The following is a 21705-nucleotide window of genomic DNA, read 5'->3' as shown; positions in this document are numbered from 1 at the left end:
AGTTGGATTCTGGTAATATCTGTACTTGGGTCTGTCATTGTTTTGCTATCTGGGATGAGTACTTGTCTGTTCCTGTCTCCCCAGGAACAGAATCATTCAACAGGATGGAGAACAGGTTCTAATTTAGAATTCAGACAGGCAGTCTCAGGAAATCACTTGTCATATAACCATGTATTAATCAAAGAAATAAAATAAACCAAGAGAAAGAACCTGCACAGAAAGCAGGAGTTAAGCTGAGGAAGGGGATGGCAAGAACTTGGGATGACACCAGCAGGGCAAACCAGTTCAGACTGGACAGATAAAGAACTGATAGCAGCCCTCTCAAGGTCTTTGAGCTGAGGGATACACTGGAACTAAAGCCAAGATAAAGGCAAGATACAGGCAGGTGCCGGCACACATGGACTTACTCCCGGGGAACGTTCTTCAGCAAGCAATCCACTCCATGGCTCCCTAGTAATAATTTAACCAGTTGTGATCTAACAACCAATATGGATGGCAGTGGCAGAATTACAATCAGGAAGCCAGGTGATAGGGAATACAAACAATAGCCAGGAGAAGGGATCCAAGAGAGTGCATAAAACCGGGACAGCAAAGGCTAAGCATAGACACATTTGAAAAGAGTTAAGTGATGAGCTGAAAGCTGGAGGGGGTGTGGGGGGAGGGGAGGGCAGAATTGCTGTAAGCCCTGACAACCTAAGTTTGATTCCTAAGATGGGAAGAGACTCCCAAAAGTTGTCTTCTGACTTCCATGTGTGCCCTATGTGCTGGCAGGCATCCTCAACAATGACTAAGTGAATAATAATCATCATAATAAAACCCCCACAGTATATGTGGGTTAGAAAGGTGTCTAACCCAGGCTAGCCTGGGATTCGTTAAGTATCAAGCCCTGAGCTCAGAGATCCACTTGCCTCTACCTGAGTGCTGGGGTTACAGTATGTATCACCATGCCTAGCTTGAAAGAAATGGGTTTCTAACACATACTAGGGATGATCCTGTTAGACATGAAGACACACTTTGTCCCTTCTGCATGGCGTTCTACGGAGGCAGAGGCTGGGGTGAATTCGAGCTTTGGCTTCTAGCTGAGCATAGTGGCACGCGCCTTTAAGTCACAGCACCCAGGAAGCCCATGCAAGTGCATCTCTGAGATTGAGGCTTCTTCTTGGTTTACACAGCAAGTAGGTCTATGTAAAGAGAATCTGTGTCAACCGCCCCTGCCCTGGCAGCCCACAGCCACGGCTGAGGGTAGAAGGCATTGTTGTGGGAGGGTAAGGATGCTAACATCTCCCCCACATAAACAGCTAGTGACTATGCTCATCATGGCTTACTGGGTGGAATTTGATGGGTCATGCTGCAGGCTCATGCTTGTACACAACCCTGAGACAACACATGTCAACTTGGCGAAGGCAACGGAATAAATGAACCCATTAAATCTGGTGTGAAACTGAATGAAAAGGAAAGCTCTGTAAAGTGGCTTGTTACAGCTGTAGTGAAGGTGTACAACCAAAGCCATAAACAAACCCCAAGGACTCCATTAGGCCAAGGCCATCACCAGAGCACTCCAAGTGCAAGAAAAAAACCAGAGGGCTGGAGAGATGGCTCAGAGGTTAGGAGCATATGCCAACAGAGCACTCAGTGCGTAACTGACCCCTCTCCTTGTTCGGCCACAGCGCATCCCAGGATGAACACTTTCTTCCCAAGAGTTGAATGATTCAGGCTGTTTTCCCAATTTGTGCTTATGTCAAACACTCACTCTGTACCTCTTATCCTCCCTTTGATAATAATTAGTGTGCTAGGGGCTGGAGAGATGGGCTCAGAGTACTGTTTGCTCTTCCAGAGGTCCTGAGTTCAATTCTCAGCAACTACACGGTGGCTCCCAACAGCCTATGATGGTGCCCTCTTCTGGTGTGCAGGCAGAATGCTGTATACATAATAAAATAAACCTTAAAAAAATTAAGTGTGCTAATCAATGCAGGGATGCTGCCAGCACTGTGTGGAGCCGGCTGAGTAGCTGCAGACAGGGGCTCCTCAGGAGCTGTCAATGCTGAGACACTAGGATTACTGTATGACTGATCAGAGCACGAGTCAGCCATCTTCACAGGTCAGGTTGCCTGGTGTTTAACAAAGGTTACCTGGGAAGGTGCCACACTGAGTGTACGTGTCAAAGGTAACACAGGGTTCTTCTCTGAGCTAGGATTTTCTTTGCTCAACTAGAAACTGGCCTGAAAAGTGCTTGAACTCTTTATCACTAACTGCTATTTGAAAAGTACTGGCATGTCCCCAGCACATGTCGAGAGGTGTCAGATTCTAACCTGCTGCCAAAGCAAACTACAAAATGAACACACAGTTCTTAGTCTTTAAAAACAAACAAAACAAAAAGCCTCACACAAACCACAAAACAACCAAATTTTATTTAGCTTAACAGTTTCTCTGAAACAAAGAAATATCAAAAGAAAACCTGGGACATATGCACATGTAACCACCCCCCCCCCCCCAAAAAAAACAACCCTCCAATAACCTAAGAGAAGAAAGGACAAAGTCCTCTTCAATGGAGACTATTATCTTCGCTTCTGGAAGATGTTTCCACGCCCCATTCCACGTCCTCTTCCTCTTGCAGCCACTGAAACAAAGAAGAGAGGTCGGTGAGGCTGGGGATTGGCTTGGAAGGGAGCTGAAAGGCCGCCTGGACCAACCTTTCCGAATCATACTGTCGTGTGGTGAGGAGGAAGCGGAGTGGAAGCTGGCACTGATACCTGGTGTCATGGCGGGAGGTAGTGCTGACAGCACAGTAGTCTGAATACCACAGAAACGACAGAATGAGCTATCACAGATGCGCCATTACAGAGGTATTCAATTCAGTTTGTGTGGTTAAGAGGAAGGGCCATGCGTGTGTGTGAACATATACAGGACATAAGATAACCTCAAACATTGTTCCTCATGTACCATCACTACTTTGTCTCCTTAGATAAGGTCTGTCACTGGCCTGGACTTTGCCAAGTAGGCTAGACTGGCTGGCTAGGAAGCCCAGGAATCTGTCTTGGTCTTGTCAGCAGTAGGATCACAAGCAAGACTACCACATAGACTGAACTCAGGTCCACACAGTGTGATAAGCCTGTTACCCACTGAGCATCTGTTAATCGTGGTACTATTCTGGGTGTTATTCTTTTGAGTTTTTGTGCATGAAAGAGATGCTTAATTACAAAAACAAGGTAACACTACCCATAAAGATGCACAAGACTTCCACTCCGTGACCCCAACGTATCTAGGAGGCTAGAAGCTCTATGGGACACTTGGGAAATTCTGTGGACTGACAAAACACATCTCATTCTTCTCTGTCCTTTCAGAGACGGATGGGAATCTACACACTCGCTGATAGGGACGGGAGCCAGGGGTTGGGAAAGGCACAGATGGCTCAGGGCTCGGTCAGTGGGTCTGGGCCAACTCACTGCCTGAAGTGTACAGCAATGCGACTGGTGAAGATGGACAGCTAGCCTCACTATCACAGCAAGAGCAGACCTCTCCGAGGCAAAGGGAACATTTTCTCTTTTTAGCATTTTATTTATTTATTTATTTGTGTGTGTGCATGTGCGTGTGTGTATGTTGTGTGCATGTAGAGGTCAGAGGACAACTTCTGTCAGGCTTGTGTGACAACCACCTTTAACACCAAGCCATCACTGTCTGAAGATTTTATCAGCTTTTTTTAGAAGTCTTAAGACAAAACCAACCAACCAACTTTCCCCCTACCTCAACTATTTTATCTTTAAGCACAGAACCTACTTCCCATATAAAGCACTACTATATGCTGCTGAAGATAATGATGGAGGGCCCAGCACCTTTTACACCATCAGATCTTTTTTCCAACACAAATGCTGTTGCTTAGGACTATGCTTTTGTGCCTAACAATGTGGCAGAACTTTTCAGGGCCTTAAATGCAAGCCATAATTGGGCCTCCAAGAGCAGCTAAGAAGTCTCTGGGGGACAGTGTGGTCATAACTGCTGACATGTGTCAAAGGAGGGATTTACTGTCAAGTTCAATTGGATCTGATGCCCTCTTCTGGTGTGTCTGAAGACAGTGACAGTGTACTCATATAAATAAAATCTTAAGCCATGCAGCGGTGGCACACGCCTTTAATCCCAGTGCTTGGAAGGCAGAGGCAGGTGAATTTCTGAGTTTGAGGCCAGCCTGGTCTACAGAGTGAGTTCCAGGACAGCCAGGATTACACAGAGAAACCCTGTCTTGAAAAACAAACAAACAAATAAACAAACAAAATCTCTTAAAAATATTTAAAAAAACAAAAGGAAGGAAAGAAAATGTGAAACAAGGGGTGGCAAGGTGGTTCAGCAAGTAAAGGAGCCTGTTGCCAATCCTGCTAACCTATGCTCAATCCCCAGACATCCCATGGGGGAGAGGACTGACAAGTTGTCCTCTGATCTCCACATCTGCCCCTACCCCTCAAATAAGCTAACTGACAGTTAGAGAATAAACAAAAATAAGCAAGATGGTGCTACTGAGAGTGCCTGCTGGTTGAGACCCTGTGCTCACCCATAAACCGGGTGGGTCAGCACAAGCCCTCAAGAGATAAAGACCAAAGCTCTAGAAGGTCAAGGTTGTTCCAGCCTGGGCTAGGGAGGCTCAAGTCTGTGTGGAACACATGGTGGGCCTAGAAGACAGCACCATGAGCTCACAGCACCGTGGTAAGGCTGAGCAGACCCTCACCTCAGATGCCAGCCGCTCACTCTTCCTGACACACTCTCCTGCCCTCCCAGTCCTGCCCCAGCTGCAGCCTTGGGAGGTGATAAGTACAGAGCAAGTGGATGGCCAACTGATGGGCTCTAGTGAAGCCACAAGAGCCACCATGCTCCTGAGCAACCCCTAACAGCTCAGCTCATTGGTTTATCAAGACAGACTTGAGTGTGACTTTGTTTTTGCTTGTTACCCTTTCTGTCTTGGGTGAATAGGGAAAAAAAAAATTCTTGTGTGTGTGTTTTGTGTGTCACACATAGTTCTGGGAATACTACCAAACATTTTCAGGCATTAATCAGTATCCTCACTAGACCAGAGCAAGTTGCCCAGTCTTTTTGGATAGAATTTCTGAAAAGGAGGGACCTTCACTATAGACTGTATGACTTAGGCAAGGTTCTCTATGTTTGTCCCTTCAAGGTCTTGCTATGTATATGTAGCTCAGGCTGGCCTCCAATTCTCTGTATTCTTTCTGTCTCAGCCTCTTAAGTGCTGGGATTATAGGTGTGAGCCATCACAGCTTGCTTGAGATTTTGGATATTACACTAAACTCTGTGATAGGATCAAGTGTGGAGAGTGTGGAGAGCGGTGCAGTCAGATTCACCCGTCCCCATGCAACAACAGGGCTCTTCCCTAAAAGAACCAAGTTAAGTAAGTAGTAGTTCTAATGCCAGCTAAGGGTTCCTACCTTGGGCCTTCAGGATAGCAGCTTTTCCTCGGCCAGCCCCTGAGCCTTGGTTTTTATTTTTCATGCTCTTTAACATGGGTGCATTTTTCAGCATGTCAGGCAAAATCAGAAACCGGATCTTGCTGCCACGTATGTATACCTGTTCCAGCTGTGCCACTCGGCCATCTCTGTATGTGACTGTGATGTTGGACATCTGGAAGGGAATCAACAGTTTATTTGTAAGGTCAAAGCATCAGAGCACACAAAGCCCGAGAGCCTTAACTGGAGTAAGCTTAGAAACACAGAAGCCTGGCCCCAGCATAAAGAAAAGAAGCAGACAATGCAGGTGAACTACCCGAAAAATGGCTGGCATTTTCTGCTTGCACCAAGGACTGGACACTTCACAGAAACGGCAGACAGAAGTATGAGTTCTCCCATTTTTTACAGATTACGATCAAATAAAACCCACATCAGACCACTGACATGCAGCAACTCTGAGCTCAGATGCAAAGCCCCAGCCTGCATCTGCCTGGGCGGGGCTGTGATTGACAGGTAAAGCCTTTCTTACACCATGTCTAAAGTGTAGCCTCATGGATCTGCTGGCACTCCAGCTGGAAAGGCACCTTCAGGGTCATACATCTACACCAGACATAGCTCTGACTCAGCATACATTAGGAAGGTGACTAGACTAGGAACTGAGAAGCAGACATGGCAGTGCCTGCTCCCAGGCTGCACAAGGAGAGCAAGACTGGACCGACGCAGCACATCTGGACAGTACCGAGGACAGACACTTCAGGGAGCCGGCAGACCACTCAAGTTTGTGGATAAGAAATGCCTAACAGGGCTAAAGCAGTATTTTGGGAGGGCAAATGTGCCAACATGAGTAAGTACAGGATGAAGGGAAGGAGGAATCTGCGTACAGTCAGGAGACCTACAAGGAACGGGAATGACAAACCTGCCAGCACCAAATCCACTATGTGCCATTTTTACCACAACTGCTTAATTGCTTTCCTGTGGGCAGAAAGGACTACTTTATCTTGAGTGGGTGAACCATGCATAAAAGATGTGCCAGCTCCCAGATTTCTTTCTTATAATTTTTTTTTTTTTGGTTTTTTGAAACAGGGTTTCTCTGTGTAGCCCTGGTTGTACTGGAATTCACTCTGTAGATCAGGATGGTCTTGAACTCAGAAATCTGCCTGCCTCTGCCTCCCAAGTGCTGGAATCAAAGGTGTGTACCACCACTGCCGGCTTCTTATAAAATTGTTACTGTACATTGGATATATATTTCCCTACCTGCTTCCCCTCCCCTTTCTTTTCTTGCCTCTTCTCCCCACTCTTACTTAGCCCCTTACCTCCAACAACTCTACTTCTACTTTCATTTTCTACATACATACATAATTTTATGTGAGTATAAAATCTAGGAACCACAAATGAGAGAAAACAGCTATCTTTCTAAGACTGGATCAATCTGCTTAAAGGGCATCTTCAGGGGCACTGTCTCCCACAACCGGCTTCCATGCCGCCGCTGCCTTACACTGCTTTGCTCCTTCTGAAGGGCCAGGTGGTTACTGGTTGAACATCAATGTAAAAACCAAAACCAAAATCCATCAAAGCTCTGAGGCTGTCCCTACTGTATCTGAGCAACGGGAATGGTTTCTGGGATTGCAAACCACCGTTCTTGTTCTACATTCAAGGACAAGAGGGTCCCTGTTTCCCACCAGCCTGTTGCAGGCTTCCTACCATTAGATCCTATAAATGTCAGTTTCTAAGTCCTTGCCAGTTCCCTGGACAAGTACCAGAACCTCTGCTACCACAAATAAGTAGTTATGGGTTAGTTTACCCAACTGAAAAACCCAGATCCCACCCAACTCCTCAATTCCACGCATATTTGTGATTCTGTGGAAGACACTGAAGTGGCTTGAGGACCTCCAGTGAGACCTTGGTTTGCCACCTTCCAGGTTTAACCGTGAACACATCTTGAGAATTTTTTGAGTCCCAGTTCCCTACTACAGGAAACACAATCTAACAACCGCCAGTGTTTCCTGAGCACACATATAGACAGCAGGCACTGCCCCAAATGGCTGACTTTAGACTCTGAAACCCTACAGGAGACACAACCTGTCAGAGGCAGATCTGTTCCTGAAAGTCCCTGACTTTACTCACTCTGTCCTCCTGCACAAAGCCACACTGCCTTCACATGTTTTGTAAGTTCAAACCCAGGTCTATCTGGCTCTGTACTACTCCTTACCCTGAAGTGGAACAAACCACTTTCCTGGAGCTATTAAAAGACAAAATTGGGGCTGGCAAGATGGCTCAGCGGGTAAGAGCACTGACTCCTCTTCTGAAGATCCTGAGTTTGGATCCCAGCAACCACATGGTGGCTCACAATCACCCATAATGAGATCTGACGCCCTCTTCTGGTGTGTCTGAAAACAGTTACAGTGAATTACGCTGGAGCAAGCAGAGCCAGCAGAGGTCCTGATTCAATTCCAAGCAGCCACACATGATAGCTCACGGCCATCTGTACAGCTACAGTGTACTCATACACATAAAATAAATAAAAGACAAAATTAAACAAGGCAAAGTATATCTAAATGGTGTCTCAACTACCTAAGATATAACAAACCCAGTAATGTCTAATCTGACTTATGATGTCTATTTTTGAGATGTATTAAGCCTCATCTCTCTCCCCTCTCAGCATCTCTCCACTGTGCCTTGAAAATCTCCACAAGGCTGTCATACAGATCCAACAAGACCTAACTAGGTGCTTCTACCAATGTCCTATGATGGGTTCTCAATGTCACTTGACAAATATTCCAGCACCAAACTGTTATTGTTCTAATGCATCCCTGGAAGGCCTGGTGTTTGCACCATAAAGCCAAAAGCATCATCTCTTAAGCAATATGTTTACCTTAATTACATTAAAAAATATTTAAAGATTTATGTAAGTGTAGTGTATGTGATTGCAGAAGCTGGAGACGGTGAGGTTAAGATCCCCTCAGTGCTAGGAACCCAACACTGGACCTCTGGAAAAGCAGCAAGTACTCTTAACTGCTGAGCCATCTCTCCAGCCTCAAGCACTTAGGTTTTACTGAAAGTCATGTTTTTTGGTTTTCCTAAATAGCCAGCCACAATGAGCAACACAGACTAGACATCAACTGAAATGGCATCTATGGGTCAGGGTGGAGCAGAGCACGATGCTGGGAGGGAAGCAATGCCGGAGTGTAGAATATGGTATTTTGTCCTTGGGTCTGACCTCGTAATTCTTTGTGGTTTTGTTTTGAGGCCAGTTTCTCCATGTAGACCTGGCTGAACTCAGAGATCTGACTGCTGGGAATAAAGGTGTATGCCTTTTTTTTTTTTTTTAAAGATTTCATTTATTTATTATATGTATACAATGTAGCTGTCTTCAGACCCTCCAGAAGAGGAAGTCATATCTCTCTTACAGATGTTTGTGAGCCACCATGTGGCACCCTTGTGCAGCTCAGCGACCATGTGGTTGCTGGGATTTGAACTCACGACCTTCTGAAGAGCAGTCGGTGTTCCTAACCGCTGAGCTATCTCTCCAGCCCAGGTGTATGCCTTTTTAAGACAGTCCACAAAAGCTAAAATTTTTCTTCCCTTGGTTGGTCGGAAAAACTTCCCTTGGTTGGTTTCTGTTCTGGAGTTGTCTGTAAGTAAATTTCCATGCCCTTCACTTAGAAAGAGTAATGCTGGGCTGGGATACAGTTCCGTGGCAGACACCCACATGCCATGTGCAAGGCCCTGGGCTCCATCCCTAGTACTAGGGAAACAGAAGCCCCGTCTGCCCACTTAGCCTGGTAGCATGAGATCATACAGCTGTTCTCTTTTCAAATCACTTTTTTTTTACATGATTATCTATATTTCAGTCCTATCTATTCAATTAAGTTTCCATAAAACATGCTTTAGAGAAGTTCCAGATAGCTGAACATGTGGAAGTTCCTGGAGGGTGGTGTGTCATGAGGAAGCATGGAAACTGAGTCTCCAGGCCTTGCTAGACACATCTCTATCCTCAGTACTAGTCTCTACAAACACCTGTAAATGTACTTCCCTGAATTCTGTGAGCTGGTTAAACAAAGGCTGAACAAACTCTAAGGAGGGGACACAGGGACACAGACTTATGCCTACTCAGACAGTGCACAGCTTAAAATAAACTGGGGCTTTCATTGGTATCTAAAAGGGGACAGTCTTGAGGGCTAAGCCCTCAACCAGAGATACCTGACACTTTCTCTTTGAAGCATCAGAGCTGAGCTGCACAGGGTACACTCAACTGGCTAGCACTGCACAAATGCCTTCTTTCTTGGCACATGGGTCAACTCTCACATTCCGAGTCAGAAGGGATCCCTGGTGGGAGGCGCAGAAGTGGTTTTTCCTTCTCTATGGGCAGGATTGTCAACATGCTAAAACTGTACACACACTTGAAGATAATTTTACACACACACACACACACACACAGAGGATATTCATTAATTGCCAATGATGTTACACCACTATCAAATGATTTCACCTATTCATCTTAGTTCTTAGGAAACACACAAAAATGTTAACAGTACAAAGAACATAACTCATCTGAAAATAGTTCCTATAGCCTGAACACCATTTCCACCCCCCCACCCCCCCAAGCTAAAGAGCTTAGGTTATCTACAGAAATTTATTTAATCACACAGCCAGGCAAAGGTGCTCCTTGCTTACAGTCCCAGTGACTGGGGAGCTGAGGCAGGATGGCCTCAAGTTTCAGGCTGGATAGGGCTGCACAGTGAAACTCTTGTCTTAAAAATAACATTGCACTGAGAAATTGAAAACTTTGCTGGTGTTAGTTACCACAGTGTTTTGCTTTTTCTAAGCAACCCAATCCTGGGTAAGTTTCTTGTAGGCTATAATTTTTGTAAGATAACACTCAATTTCATGCAGATCATCTATCTACAGAGGGCTTGGTAACAGCCAAGCAGATAGGTCAAACAGTGCCCTTGTAGTTCCCAAAGTTATCATTTTAATTTCTGTAGAACCATCGACTCTGCCACTCTCTCCCACACAAATCACTGAGAATTTTATCTCTCAATGTATGGTGAAATACACTTGACTGTTACTCTCCTTAAATTATATTTACTGGCATACATGCTCATCACTTTCTTATTGCTTTCAAAACTAGAAAGAGCCTCTCTATGATGTCGAGGGTGGCCTCAAACTCCTTCTGTTAATTTCTATCCAGCTCTACAGCAACAGCTTTTCCAACCCAGCAGTTATCTGACTCGTGGCTGGCTTTATGTGGTTAAGGGATCAAACCTAGGGCTCCACTCGTGCTTGGCAAGTTCTCCACCAGCCTGTGTAACTCAGAAGGCTGTTGCTGTAGAACATGCTGATATTTGTTTTTAAATAAACATAAGCAAAATTTGATTTTTAGAACCTTAGTTGCTCCATCAACTTTGGAAAAGTATTATACTTTAATGTTAAGTTGTCACTGGAAAGAAATTAACAGCCATAGGGCTGGAGAGATGGCTCAGTGGTTAAGAGCACTGACTGCTTCTTCTAGAGGTCCTGAATTCAATTCCCAGCAACCACATGGTGGCTAACAGTCATCCATAATGGGGATCCAATGCCCTCTTTCTGGGGTATCTGAAGACAGCTATAGTGTACTCATATACATAAAATAAATAAATCTTAAAAAAAATACTATTATGAGAAATTAACAGCCACATGGATCTAGAAATGTTAAATTCAAAGTCTGTTACATTGGGAATTTAATTATAACTCATTTAGCTCTACGAACAGAAATACTGGCCCTCAGAGTTTTCCTTATTCCTTATTAAAAACAACACTGAAAGGGCTACACAACAACACAACTGTCTAACATGAGGCAACATTACTGTATCAAAAGACTGACTAAGTCTTTTCCAGGAAGAACACACTAACTGGCCGCCCAGCTAAGACCTCTTCAACAGCACTATCAACTCTGTTTTCTTTCTTTCTTTCTTTCTTTTTAAATATAATTTATTTAATGTATATGAACACACTACACTGTAGCTGCCTTCAGACACACCAGAAGAGGGAACTAGATCACATTACAGATGGTTGTGAGCTACCATGTGTTTGCTGGGAACTGAACTCAGGACTTCTGGAAGAACAGTCAGTGCTGAGCCATCTCTCCAGCCCTCAACTCTGTTTTCAAAGTTGGATTATTAGTGTGATCTGTAAGCAATAACTGACATATAATTATCAATAAGGGCATACTGACATGTAAATTACATATAGATAATTCAGTAACCTCCCATCATAAAGGATTATACAATATCCTTGGTATTAGCATCTTGGAATATGGTCTAGAATGAATCACACAGTAAAAATTAAGAAGCTGGTCACAATGGCACACACATGATGACAATACCTCTGGGAGGGAGAGATAGGAGTCAATGCATTTAAGAACAGTCTTTGGTTTGAGAGATGAAGGAAAACAACTACCCCTACCGCAAGCCTAGGAAACTATCAAAAGCCGGGCCGGAGAGACGACTCAGCAGTTCTTCAAGCTCTTTCAGCGGGCCAGACTTCAAGAGGCTCAAAATGTCCTCTTAAAACTTTCAAAAGTTTTTATTTTTCTCTTTTTAAAAATTACTTATATGTATATGTGTGGACCCACGCATGCGTGCCATAGGTAAGCATGTGGTGGTCAGAATCAGTTCTCTCCCTTCGCAGTGTGGGCTCAGGGGGTTGAATGTCAGGTTTGTTGGTAAGTTCCTTTACCCACTGAGCCATCTCACCAACCTAGCTTTAAAACATCTTTTTCTTCTCTCTCTCTCTTTTTTAAGATTTATTTATTATTATACATAAGTACACTGTAGCTGTCTTCAGACGCACTAGAAGAGGGCATCAGATCTCATTATGGGTGGTTGTGAGCCACTATGTGGTTGCTGGGAATTGAATTCAGGACCTTCGGAAAAGCAGCAGGTGCTCTTACCCACTGAGCCATCTTACCAGCCCCACTTTAAAACATCTTTAAAACCTTGTGTGTGTGGTATCATGAACCGACTCCAGGGTCCTAGGTATGCTAAGTAGTATCACTAAACCATATTCCCATCTCGTTCTTGCTTTTAATATTTATTAAACATCTGACTTAAGATTTCCTAAGAAATCTCTTGTAGAGAGAATCTCATGTTTTCTGTATGAAAGCACCACTTGTGAATAAAAAGCTGACTGGCCAATGAGCTGAGGCAGGAAATAGGAGGTGGGAACTGCAGAGAAAGAAGGGATTCTGGGATAGTCAGGTGAGGTCAAGCGCAGAAGAGATTCGCTCCGAACGCTGATGTTGATGGAGAAGGCCACGTGAACCTGAGGAGAGGTAACTACCCATGAGGCAGGACTTAGAATGGAATAAACTAGATAATTTGTTTGAGCTAGCAGGACCAAGCCAAAGCTTGTGGCCTGGGCAATTACTCACAGGTAACTCAGGCTCTGAGAGGGAGCTGTCATTTCAGGAGCATGGGCGAGGGTGGGAAGGCCGTGCTTACATCTTTTCATCTGATTTTGAAGAGAACCTTAGTTTTTTTCTCTGATAACTACTAAGGCAAATGCTTCAGGCTATGTTTACCTAGACAGAGCTAAAAACAAGGACTGCTCCATTTGCGGAGCCTCTAATTCTAAGTCATCCATTCCAAAGATGGGAAAGAGACTGGTGAGATCATTACAGTTACGACGACAAACCCTATGTATGCATGTGTATCACAAGTGTGCAGGTGCCCTCAGAGGCCAGAAGAGGACATCGGATTCCCTGGAACTGGAGTTACAGGTGGCTATGAGCTGCCTGCCATGTGGGTGCTGACAAATGAACCTAGGTCTTCTTAGAGAGAAGCCAGTGTTCCCAACTTCTGAGCCATCTCTCTAGCATCTAAGAACATCACTTAATAGGATCTCCTGTATCTGAATGCCAGAGAAACCTGTACCTCATGTATCTCAAAATGATTTCCTTCTGCCTGGCTTCACACCTGAATGTACCTTTATTTGATGCACAGGAGTTCAGGTTTTCAGTCAAGTACTAGCTGCCTGGCTTTCTAATCAAGCTTTATGGCACCATGGCACATTTCCTACTGTGAAGATCCCATATAAAGAGATGGGGCATAGCTGAGTAGAGGGAGTACTTGCTGGATTCTATTCCCAGCACTGCAAAAAAAGTTCCACTACATAATTTTTCTAAGCCATCTCTAAACATATGCAGGTGACACAGGTAAAGAAGTCTATCTGAGTCAATATTCACGGGAAAGAAGTGGTTATAATGGAACCCTCTCATGTCCCCAAATCTTCTGTCTCTCCATCTTTTTTTTGGAGGCAAGGTACCACAAAGTCCAGGCTTGTCTTAAATTTGTGTGATGGTTCTTCTGCCTCAGCTTTCCCAAGTGCTGGGATTATGTATACTACCATGCCTGGCACTGCCCCAAGTTTATAAGAAAGTGTTATGCAGGGAAGGTATTTGGAGGATGTCCAAGAAAGGAGATAGCAGGGGAACCTGCAGGAGCCATCACAGTTCCAGAGAGACACAAGTGTTTAGACTCTACAAGTAAATCAAAACGAGCATTCATCCGTTAGTTTATCACTGATTTTGAAGGGAGCAGAAGTTTTAAGGGAGACACAAAACTCACACACAAGACATACTACTTTCTAACTTGCAACCTGGTAATACCAAGATCATGTGGGCTATACTTCTGACCATCTAGTCAGATTATTCAGTTCAGGATGAGAATGTCAAATAAACTTCTACACATTACGTTTGGACTGTCTGAGGCCCTTAAAATCAGCAAGTTTTTTGTTTTTTGTTTTTTTTTTAACATAAAGCAGCATAATAAACAAATAAATAGTCACTGTCTGAAATCTTTCATTTTACTAAAAACCTAAATGCCCTAAAGTAGACAAAGCCATCCTAATTGAGAGGGCTGGACCCATGAAAGTGGCACTTCACAAAGGCAGACCACTACAGGGCAGCACCTTGACAGCACTAAGTCAGCTCCATGTCTCAGGACCTTCCTTTGGAAGGAAACCAAGCAGTACAGGGACTCCAGAAGGCCTCACAGCTGGCTGGGATAGCCCTTACCTAAAATTCCAGAACTGACACTGAGGCAGGAGGATTGAGCGTTAAAGACCAGCTTGGGATCTACAGAGATCTCATCTCAAAAGCAACCCCAAATGGCAAGTGGTATAGTTCAGTGGGAGAGTGCTCAACCTATTTCACCGGAGGCACTCGCTCCATTCCCAGCAGAGGGGAAGGAGGGCATGCATGCACGCGTGTACACCGCCCACCTCTAAGCTAAATCTTGTTTTAGTTTGCTTCCCATTGTTCTAATAAACATGCCAGCCAAAAGTAACGTGAAGGGAAAGGGGAAAGAGTTTACTTGGCATATACATCGTGATCACAGCCCATCCATCGTTAAGGGAAGCCAAGGCAGGATTCAAGCTGGCAAGAACTGAAGCAGACTCCAGAGAAATGCTGCTTACTGATTGCCCTCCAGGCTCATGCTCAACACACTTTTTTGTTTTTCTGGGTAACAGCCCTGGCTGTCCTGGAATTTGCTTTGTAGGGCAGGCTGACCTTGAACTCAAGAGATCAGTGTCTACCACCACTCCCTGTTTTGTTTTGAGACAACCTCTCTATGTAGCACTGGCTGTCCTGCCTCTGCTTCCCAAGTGCTGGGATTAAAGATGTTGTACCACTATGCTTAGCCTTCACCTACCTTTCTTATACCCCCCAGAAAAAAACCTGTATCCTGTAATGGGCTGGGCCCTCCCAATGAACCACTAATCAAAAAAAAAAAAAAAAAAAAAAAAAAAAGTCCCAGAGACTTGCCTAGAGGATAACCTGATGGAGGTATTTCACAACTGAGGTTCCCTTTTCTAAGCTTGTGTCAAATTGACAAAAACCTAACCAGCACAAGTGTGTGCTTTAAAGAAAAGTGTCCTCCATAGTTGCAGGGATCTGAACACTTGGCCCCCAGTTGGTGATGCTTTTTGGGGTGGAGGGGCAGCAGCTAGGGGATGCAGTCTTGTTGAAGGATGTCACTGGGGATAGACTTTGAGTACTCTCTGACACTTCCTGGTTGCTCTCTATGTCTCGTGCTTTCTATTGAAAATGTAAGCTCTCAACTTCCTGCTGCTGTTACCATGTCTCCTCGCCAAGACAGATTCATCCTTCTGGAACTGTCCTAATGGTACAGTATTGCAGCCACAGGAAAATAACACAAACCCTAAAAAGTAATAGTCAGTGGGCGGTGGTGGTGCACACCGCCTTTAATCCCAGCACTTGGGAGGCGGAGGCAGGCGGATTTCTGAGTTCAAGGCTAGCCTGGTCTACAGAGTGAGTTCCAGGACAGTCAGGACTACACAGAGAAACTCTGTCTCGAAAAAACCAAAAACAACAACAACAACGACAACAACAAAAGCAACAGTCAGGCTACCTTACCCACAGGCGTGACCTTAAACAAGGCATTGCACCTCTCCAATCTTTTGTTTTCTCACTGGGGATACAGCAACAGACGTTATATATTCATTCCAACAGCAAAGCCCTGAGCTGGCTGCTGCCAACACACGAGTCATCTCATCTCTAACATCTCTAGACCTGGACCAGACAGCAGGCATCCTCCAGCTGCCACTCTGGAGGATCCGCCAAGGCACTCACGCTGTGGCAGCCCTCTGCACAGGCTGTCAGGGACTGACCACAGCAGAAACACCAGAGCCCGCCCATTTCTGGCTCCAGTTACTTCTCTTACTTGAGCAAAAGTTCCTCAGCATCATGCTGCAGTCTGAGGCTCCTTTTGCTCCATCTGCCTTCCTTTCCCTGGATGGAATACTCTCCTGCTTTGATGACTAATATCATCGACTCGATGGGTTTAGAATTACTCAAGGGACAGGCATGTCTGCGAGGGATTATCTAGATTAGGTGGAGGTGAAAAGTAGAAACTGGGCTAAGCCCAGGTACTCAGCTCTGCTTCCTGACTGCAGATTCAATGTGACTAGTAGCCTCCTTAAGTTCTTGCCCCCACCCAATACTTCTTCTGCATCAGGCAGCATCTTCACACTTTCCACCATTTCTACTGCATCAGACAGCACCATCACACTGTCCACTACTTCTACTGCATCAGGCAGCACCATCACACTGTCCACCACTTCTACTGCATCAGGCAGCACCATCACACTGTCCACCACTTCTTCTGCATCAGGCAGCACCATCACACTGTCCACCACTTCTTCTGCATCAGGCAGCATCTTCACACTTTCCACCATTTCTACTGCATCAGGCAGCACCATCACACTGTCCACCACTTCTACTGCATCAGGCAGCACCATCACACTGTCCACCACTTCTACTGCATCAGGCAGCACCATCACACTGTCCACCACTTCTTCTGCATCAGGCAGCACCATCACACTGTCCACCACTTCTTCTGCATCAGGCAGCATCTTCACACTTTCCACCATTTCTACTGCATCAGGCAGCACCATCACACTGTCCACCACTTCTACTGCATCAGGCAGCACTATCACACTGTCCACCACTTCTGCTGCATCAGGCAGCACCATCATACTGTGAATCAAAGTAAATTCCCCCTTCCTTAAGTTGGTCAGGAATATAATCACAGTAACAAGAAAAATAACCAAACACTTATGTAATCCCGCTCAGTCACTGGCATCCTTCATGCCATTTTCCCAACAAGTCTCTTGTGTATTTAATTCTGTGTTGGCATTTACAGCACAGAGGATCCAAAACACCCCAAATCCTCACTTTATAGAAGGGAGAACGAATGACTAGAATACCCAAGGTCCTATAATTATGGCCCAACTCAATTTGGAATCAGGGAATTGTCTGATTCCAAAACTCAAGTTCTTAATGGGGAAAAACCCAATACCAAATGCCAAAACTTTGGTAGTTTTATGAAACTTCCTCCAAGACAAAAGTAAGTGGACACAATATGCGAGCACAAGATTCTGCACATTGTAAAGTGTGCTGGGACGCAGACACTGGTTCTGAACCCGACTAAGAGATGAGACAGAACAAGTTACACATAACTGGTTGTTTTACAGACAAAATACTGAGCAACTGTATTTGGCTAAAGGCAACCTGATAGTACAGACCTAACCCAGAGAAACCTAGGAAAAGAGGCTGTGCTTTCAATTCAGCTTTTTGACTCCCCACCAAAAGCAGTGTGGTCTTGCTATAAAGCCCATACTGGCCTGAGAATCTACCTCAGCCTCCCAAGGGCTGGGATATACATGCATTACCACAGGCTGTCAAATGACTTTTCTGCCTCAAGGCTAAGTCTATACTGACACGCAATCTCAGAGCCTGTAAGAGTGCAGGACAGGTCATAAGCACTCAGTTAATAACTGTGCGGCGAGAATAACTTCATTAAGGCCTCCAAGTCCACCTTCTTATCCCTCAGGAGAGAGGCCACAGTTCCTTCACAGCCCCGGGTGCAAAGCAGGATACCTGACAGTTCATGTTGTCCTCCGCTTCAATGAGCTTCCCTCGGTATACTTCCCCGGTGTTGGTCTCACAGGTCACTATGTGGCCTTCAGCCTCGTGCAAGACTTTAATCGGCACACCAATAGACATCTTGGCAGGACTCTTCCTAGGCTAGAGGTGAAAGAGAGACAGTGGTTATCTTTCAGAGCTTAAGGACTGGCATTCCACAGGCTTTGTAAATTATGGCAGAGCTGCATTTCCTGTGGAAGGAGTCTGGCTCTTGGCTTGAAGGAATCACCACGGCAAATTGGCACAACATGCAGAGTAGGGAAGGTGGGTAAGCTGGACAAAGAAAGCTAACGGGGACAGAGAGTACAGCCTTTCTCACCCCAGCCACATGACCCTTTATAGTCGCACCACCAGTAATAGTCCAAGTACTCAACAACAGTATTTGGATAAAGGCTACAGTACCTGACAGTACAGATAGACCTAAACCCAGAGGAATCTAGGAAAAAGAGGTTGTGTTTTTCAATTCAGCTTTTTGACTCCCCACCAAAAAGCAGCCCCAAACTGTCAAGGCTACCGTGCTATAAACAGGAAATGCTCACCACGAAGGGAAACGGATAAACCTCCAACTTAAGTCTCACTAGAAGACAAAGACTATGCACAGGGCTTTTAAAATTCTGAGATAGGAAAGGACTCAAGAACAGAGCACAAACACCTATTTGCATCATGAGAAGACTGTAAGGATGGATGCTCAACACAGTCTCTCTCCGTGAGGAAGCACGGCCTTCAACTTTAGGAGTGTGGGTTTAGTGCTGTAAATGGTAGGGAAACACTGCAGGATGACAGCCAAAGTCTCAAAAAAAAAAAAAATTAGTAGCATCTACAAAGTGGATCGAACATATATAGCAGAGCAACCTGCTAAAACTATGGCAGCCGCGTGGAAAACAGGAGAGAGCCAGTGCAGGAATGAGAGTGGAGGTAGGGATGAAAGGGACTTTGAAAATGATGATTCAGAAGGAGGTAAGTAGCAAGAAGTGACTGTCCGTGAACTTCGAAAATCGGTGACCTGGAAAGGCACCGAACGTGCCAACTAGGCGTAGATTACTAACTGTTCCAAGGGCTTGCGAGATGCCATTTGGATAGGCCCTGGCTTCCCGCCCTCCGCTAAGCCCCGCTGAGCTCCGCAGCTTCCCTTCCAGCGCCTAACCCTCTGGGGGAGCCCTGGCTTCCTTTCTCCCGTTAGCCGCCTCTCCTCACCAACTAACTGCAGGCTTTTCTTTTTTCTTTTTTTCGGTTCCGGCACAAACGTTAGAAGGAGAAGGCGTGAGGCGAGGAAACGACGGGCCCGAGTATCACGAACACCACGCGCTCCCAGAATGCCTTGCGCAGGCCCCTCCCTTTCCTTTAAGCCTACTTGCCCTTTACTCTCACTTAGCCGGCTGGGGAAAACCAGGGCTCTAGCACTATAGTTCCGGCACTGGAGAGGGCCCGGGGACGGCCGGAAACATCAATCCTCCAGCCCACAAACGAACATGGTGACCCATGCTTACTGAGTACTGTAGTGACGGATTGGGCGGGATCTGGGCTTGAGCCCAAAGCGCTGGGGAGACAGGAAGTGAGGCTTGGACTACTAAGGATTTAAGCTTTGGATCCGGTCACCGTCAGGTTAAGGGACGCCCTGAGCACTGGGAACGATCGTTTTCCTTGTCTGGGTAAGAAGACCTTAAAAGGAGTCGGGAAAGGACTCCTTGGAGTCTCGATGAGGCATGGCGGAGAGCCAGCGCTTACATCTGAGGCTGCAAAAGAACAGACCTAGCGGCGGGAAGAGGGCTAGGTAGTTTGTAGGGGGCGGGGGGGGGAGCCGACGTCGCTGCCCGGAGGGCTTTGGGGGCGGGGCTCGGTTGGAGGCGGGGCTCAGGAGGGGCGGGGCCACCGGAGCGTTTCTGGGGAGGCCCTGCGGGCAGCGGGGTCTGGAAGGGAAGGGGCGTGGCTTGTGGAAGGGCGTGGCTTATGGAAGAGGCGGGGTTCCAGCTCCCAGACCTGGAAGGGATTAGGCGTGGCTTGAGGCGGCCTAGCCACCGCCTCCCCGGGTCTGAACCGCGGTGGCGGCGGCGACGGAGGATCTCTGCGCTCCCTGGCCGCGCTTGCTGCCCAGCCGAAGTCGCAGCTGCGATCAGCTCCAGGCCGGGGCCATGGGCGCCCTGCGCCACCCGGGTCATGAGGACGGAGGCAGAGGCAGCGGGGCAGCCGCTCGAGCCCGGTCAGTGCCTCTCTTAAGGGCCTTGCCTTCACTGGGGGAACAGAGGGGGGGGACTCCGCCCTTAGAGCCAGGCAGGGTCTGGCCGGCGCGCGACCTTGGGTCGTCTGCGGCCTCAGCCCAGCCTGGACCTTCTGGTGGGTCCTAGCTAGGTGGGTATTCCTTCTCATCGCCTGTCCTCCACTTAGGGTTGTTCCCGAGTCTCCCGGGGCTTGAAGCCCAAGGGAGTTCTGAGAGCCGTCAAATGGAAAAGTCCAAGGGGCAAAAAGGCACAACCTTGCCCAGAAACGAATAGCCCTGCTTGAAGCACGTTGGGTGATCCTGTTCTCTAGAGAACTGTGGAAAGCCTGAGGCCGGGAAAGAGGGGGAAAGAATGGCCTGCGAGCACCCAGCAAAGGGGAAGGGCTTTTACTCTGGCTTCCCAAACTCAGCGCTTTTGTCTTGGTACTGTTTTGGTTACTTGCTTACTGGTTGCCTCTGCCCCAAGGAAACCCGAGCCCCTTTGCTTACTCACGACTCACGAAGTGGGGACAGCGGGAAGTTATCGGGGAGCTCTGCTTAAGGCACAAGAGTTGATATTAATAAACTGTAAACAGCGAGGTGCCATCTCAGGGGAGGGATCTGAGGGTATGGGGCCCAAACCCTTGAGTGTCAGTTGGAGAGTGGCATCACACGTTCAGGGAGTGGTTTCTTCTGGTTGTAACCTGGAGCTGGGCTTGGACCTGTACTGGAATTACATATTTACTCTTCCAGTTAGCTGCGGCTGTGAACTTTGACTAGATCATTGCCCTTTCTTAGCCCCAGCAGATAATGGTTCACTTGTGTAGGGCGCGAAGAGGTAGATGCAGTGCTAAAGTGTTTATAGATCGCATAGAATTAATTTTCATAAATCCCAGTGGAGTAGGCTACTGCTGTTTTCTTGTACCTTTTGAGGTGAGCAGACAGGCGGAGAGAGCTAAAGTACCAGGAAGAGTTGACTGTCTTCTTTCTCTTGTGACAACCAGAGAGCTGAAGCTAGGCCAGGGCTTTCTCCAAAGCAGACCCTAGCTCTCAGGTAGAGGACCGTCTTGGCTTCAGGCATCAATATCCGAAGCAGTTTTGGGCTCTGACTGCTAAAGCTGTTATCAGGACAAATACGAAGGCTGCTTCGACCCTTATCACCTAGCCCCAGAAAGCGTGTTTCCTGTGCTAAGTAAGATCAGGAGAGTTTAGCAGGGATGTCTGCCTTGTGAGAGGCCCCGGGATCTAGGGGTTCTAAAGCTGAGTGACAGAGGAGAGACACCTGAGTCTCGAAGGACCCTGGGGAGCAACTGTCCAGTAGCCCAACTAATTAGAAGCAAAGCTCAGGCCACAGAGTAAGGAGCAGCCGCCATCAGAGGGTTGTGGTCTTGGAGGCTTAGAACTAATGGGCACTCATAGTGACAAGTAGGTATTTCAAAGGGTAGGGCTTTAAAAAAAAAAAAATTAACACAAAACCTTTTCAACAGCCTAAATGAATGCATGTCAGCTCTGTGTAAGGGTTGCGAGGAGGCAAATGCAGCCCTGGCCCTACCTGCCCATGACAGAATTCTCAGGCTGAC

At 46.4% G+C, this 21705-nt stretch overlaps 2 protein-coding genes across 4 annotated transcripts in view; one reads left to right on the top strand and one right to left on the bottom strand.

Annotated features, from left to right (window-relative positions):
* Window positions 1–2384: 2384 nt before the first annotated feature.
* Snrpd3 (small nuclear ribonucleoprotein D3 polypeptide) lies at window positions 2385–19704 on the bottom strand. The gene is made up of 4 exons (XM_031347648.1): window positions 19126–19704; window positions 17887–18033; window positions 5427–5619; window positions 2385–2617 (listed from the first exon to the last, which is right to left on the bottom strand). The coding sequence occupies exons 2-4, from the start codon at window positions 18010–18012 to the stop codon at window positions 2556–2558; spliced, it is 381 nt and encodes a 126-aa protein (XP_031203508.1). The 5' UTR covers window positions 18013–18033; window positions 19126–19704; the 3' UTR covers window positions 2385–2555.
* The window catches only part of Gucd1 (guanylyl cyclase domain containing 1), an 11187-nt gene continuing 8948 nt past the window's right edge, over window positions 19467–21705 (top strand). The window contains exon 1 of one of the 3 annotated variants that reach the window (XM_031347647.1): window positions 19467–19580. Coding sequence is in view for 2 of the 3 variants with exons in the window: in XM_031347644.1 (XP_031203504.1) it covers window positions 20086–20128 (43 nt within the window). In the remaining variant the exon portion in view is untranslated. Of the gene's footprint in view, window positions 19581–19898; window positions 20129–21705 lie in introns of those variants that run through there. The other 2 variants (XM_031347644.1, XM_031347645.1) reach the window with 2 other exon arrangements.

The sequence above is a fragment of the Mastomys coucha genome, unplaced genomic scaffold (assembly GCF_008632895.1).
Source record: "Mastomys coucha isolate ucsf_1 unplaced genomic scaffold, UCSF_Mcou_1 pScaffold3, whole genome shotgun sequence".
NCBI classification, from domain to species: Eukaryota; Metazoa; Chordata; class Mammalia; order Rodentia; family Muridae; genus Mastomys; species Mastomys coucha.
The sequence above is the reverse complement of the archived record's forward strand: the minus strand, read 5'-3'. Positions and strand labels throughout refer to the sequence as shown.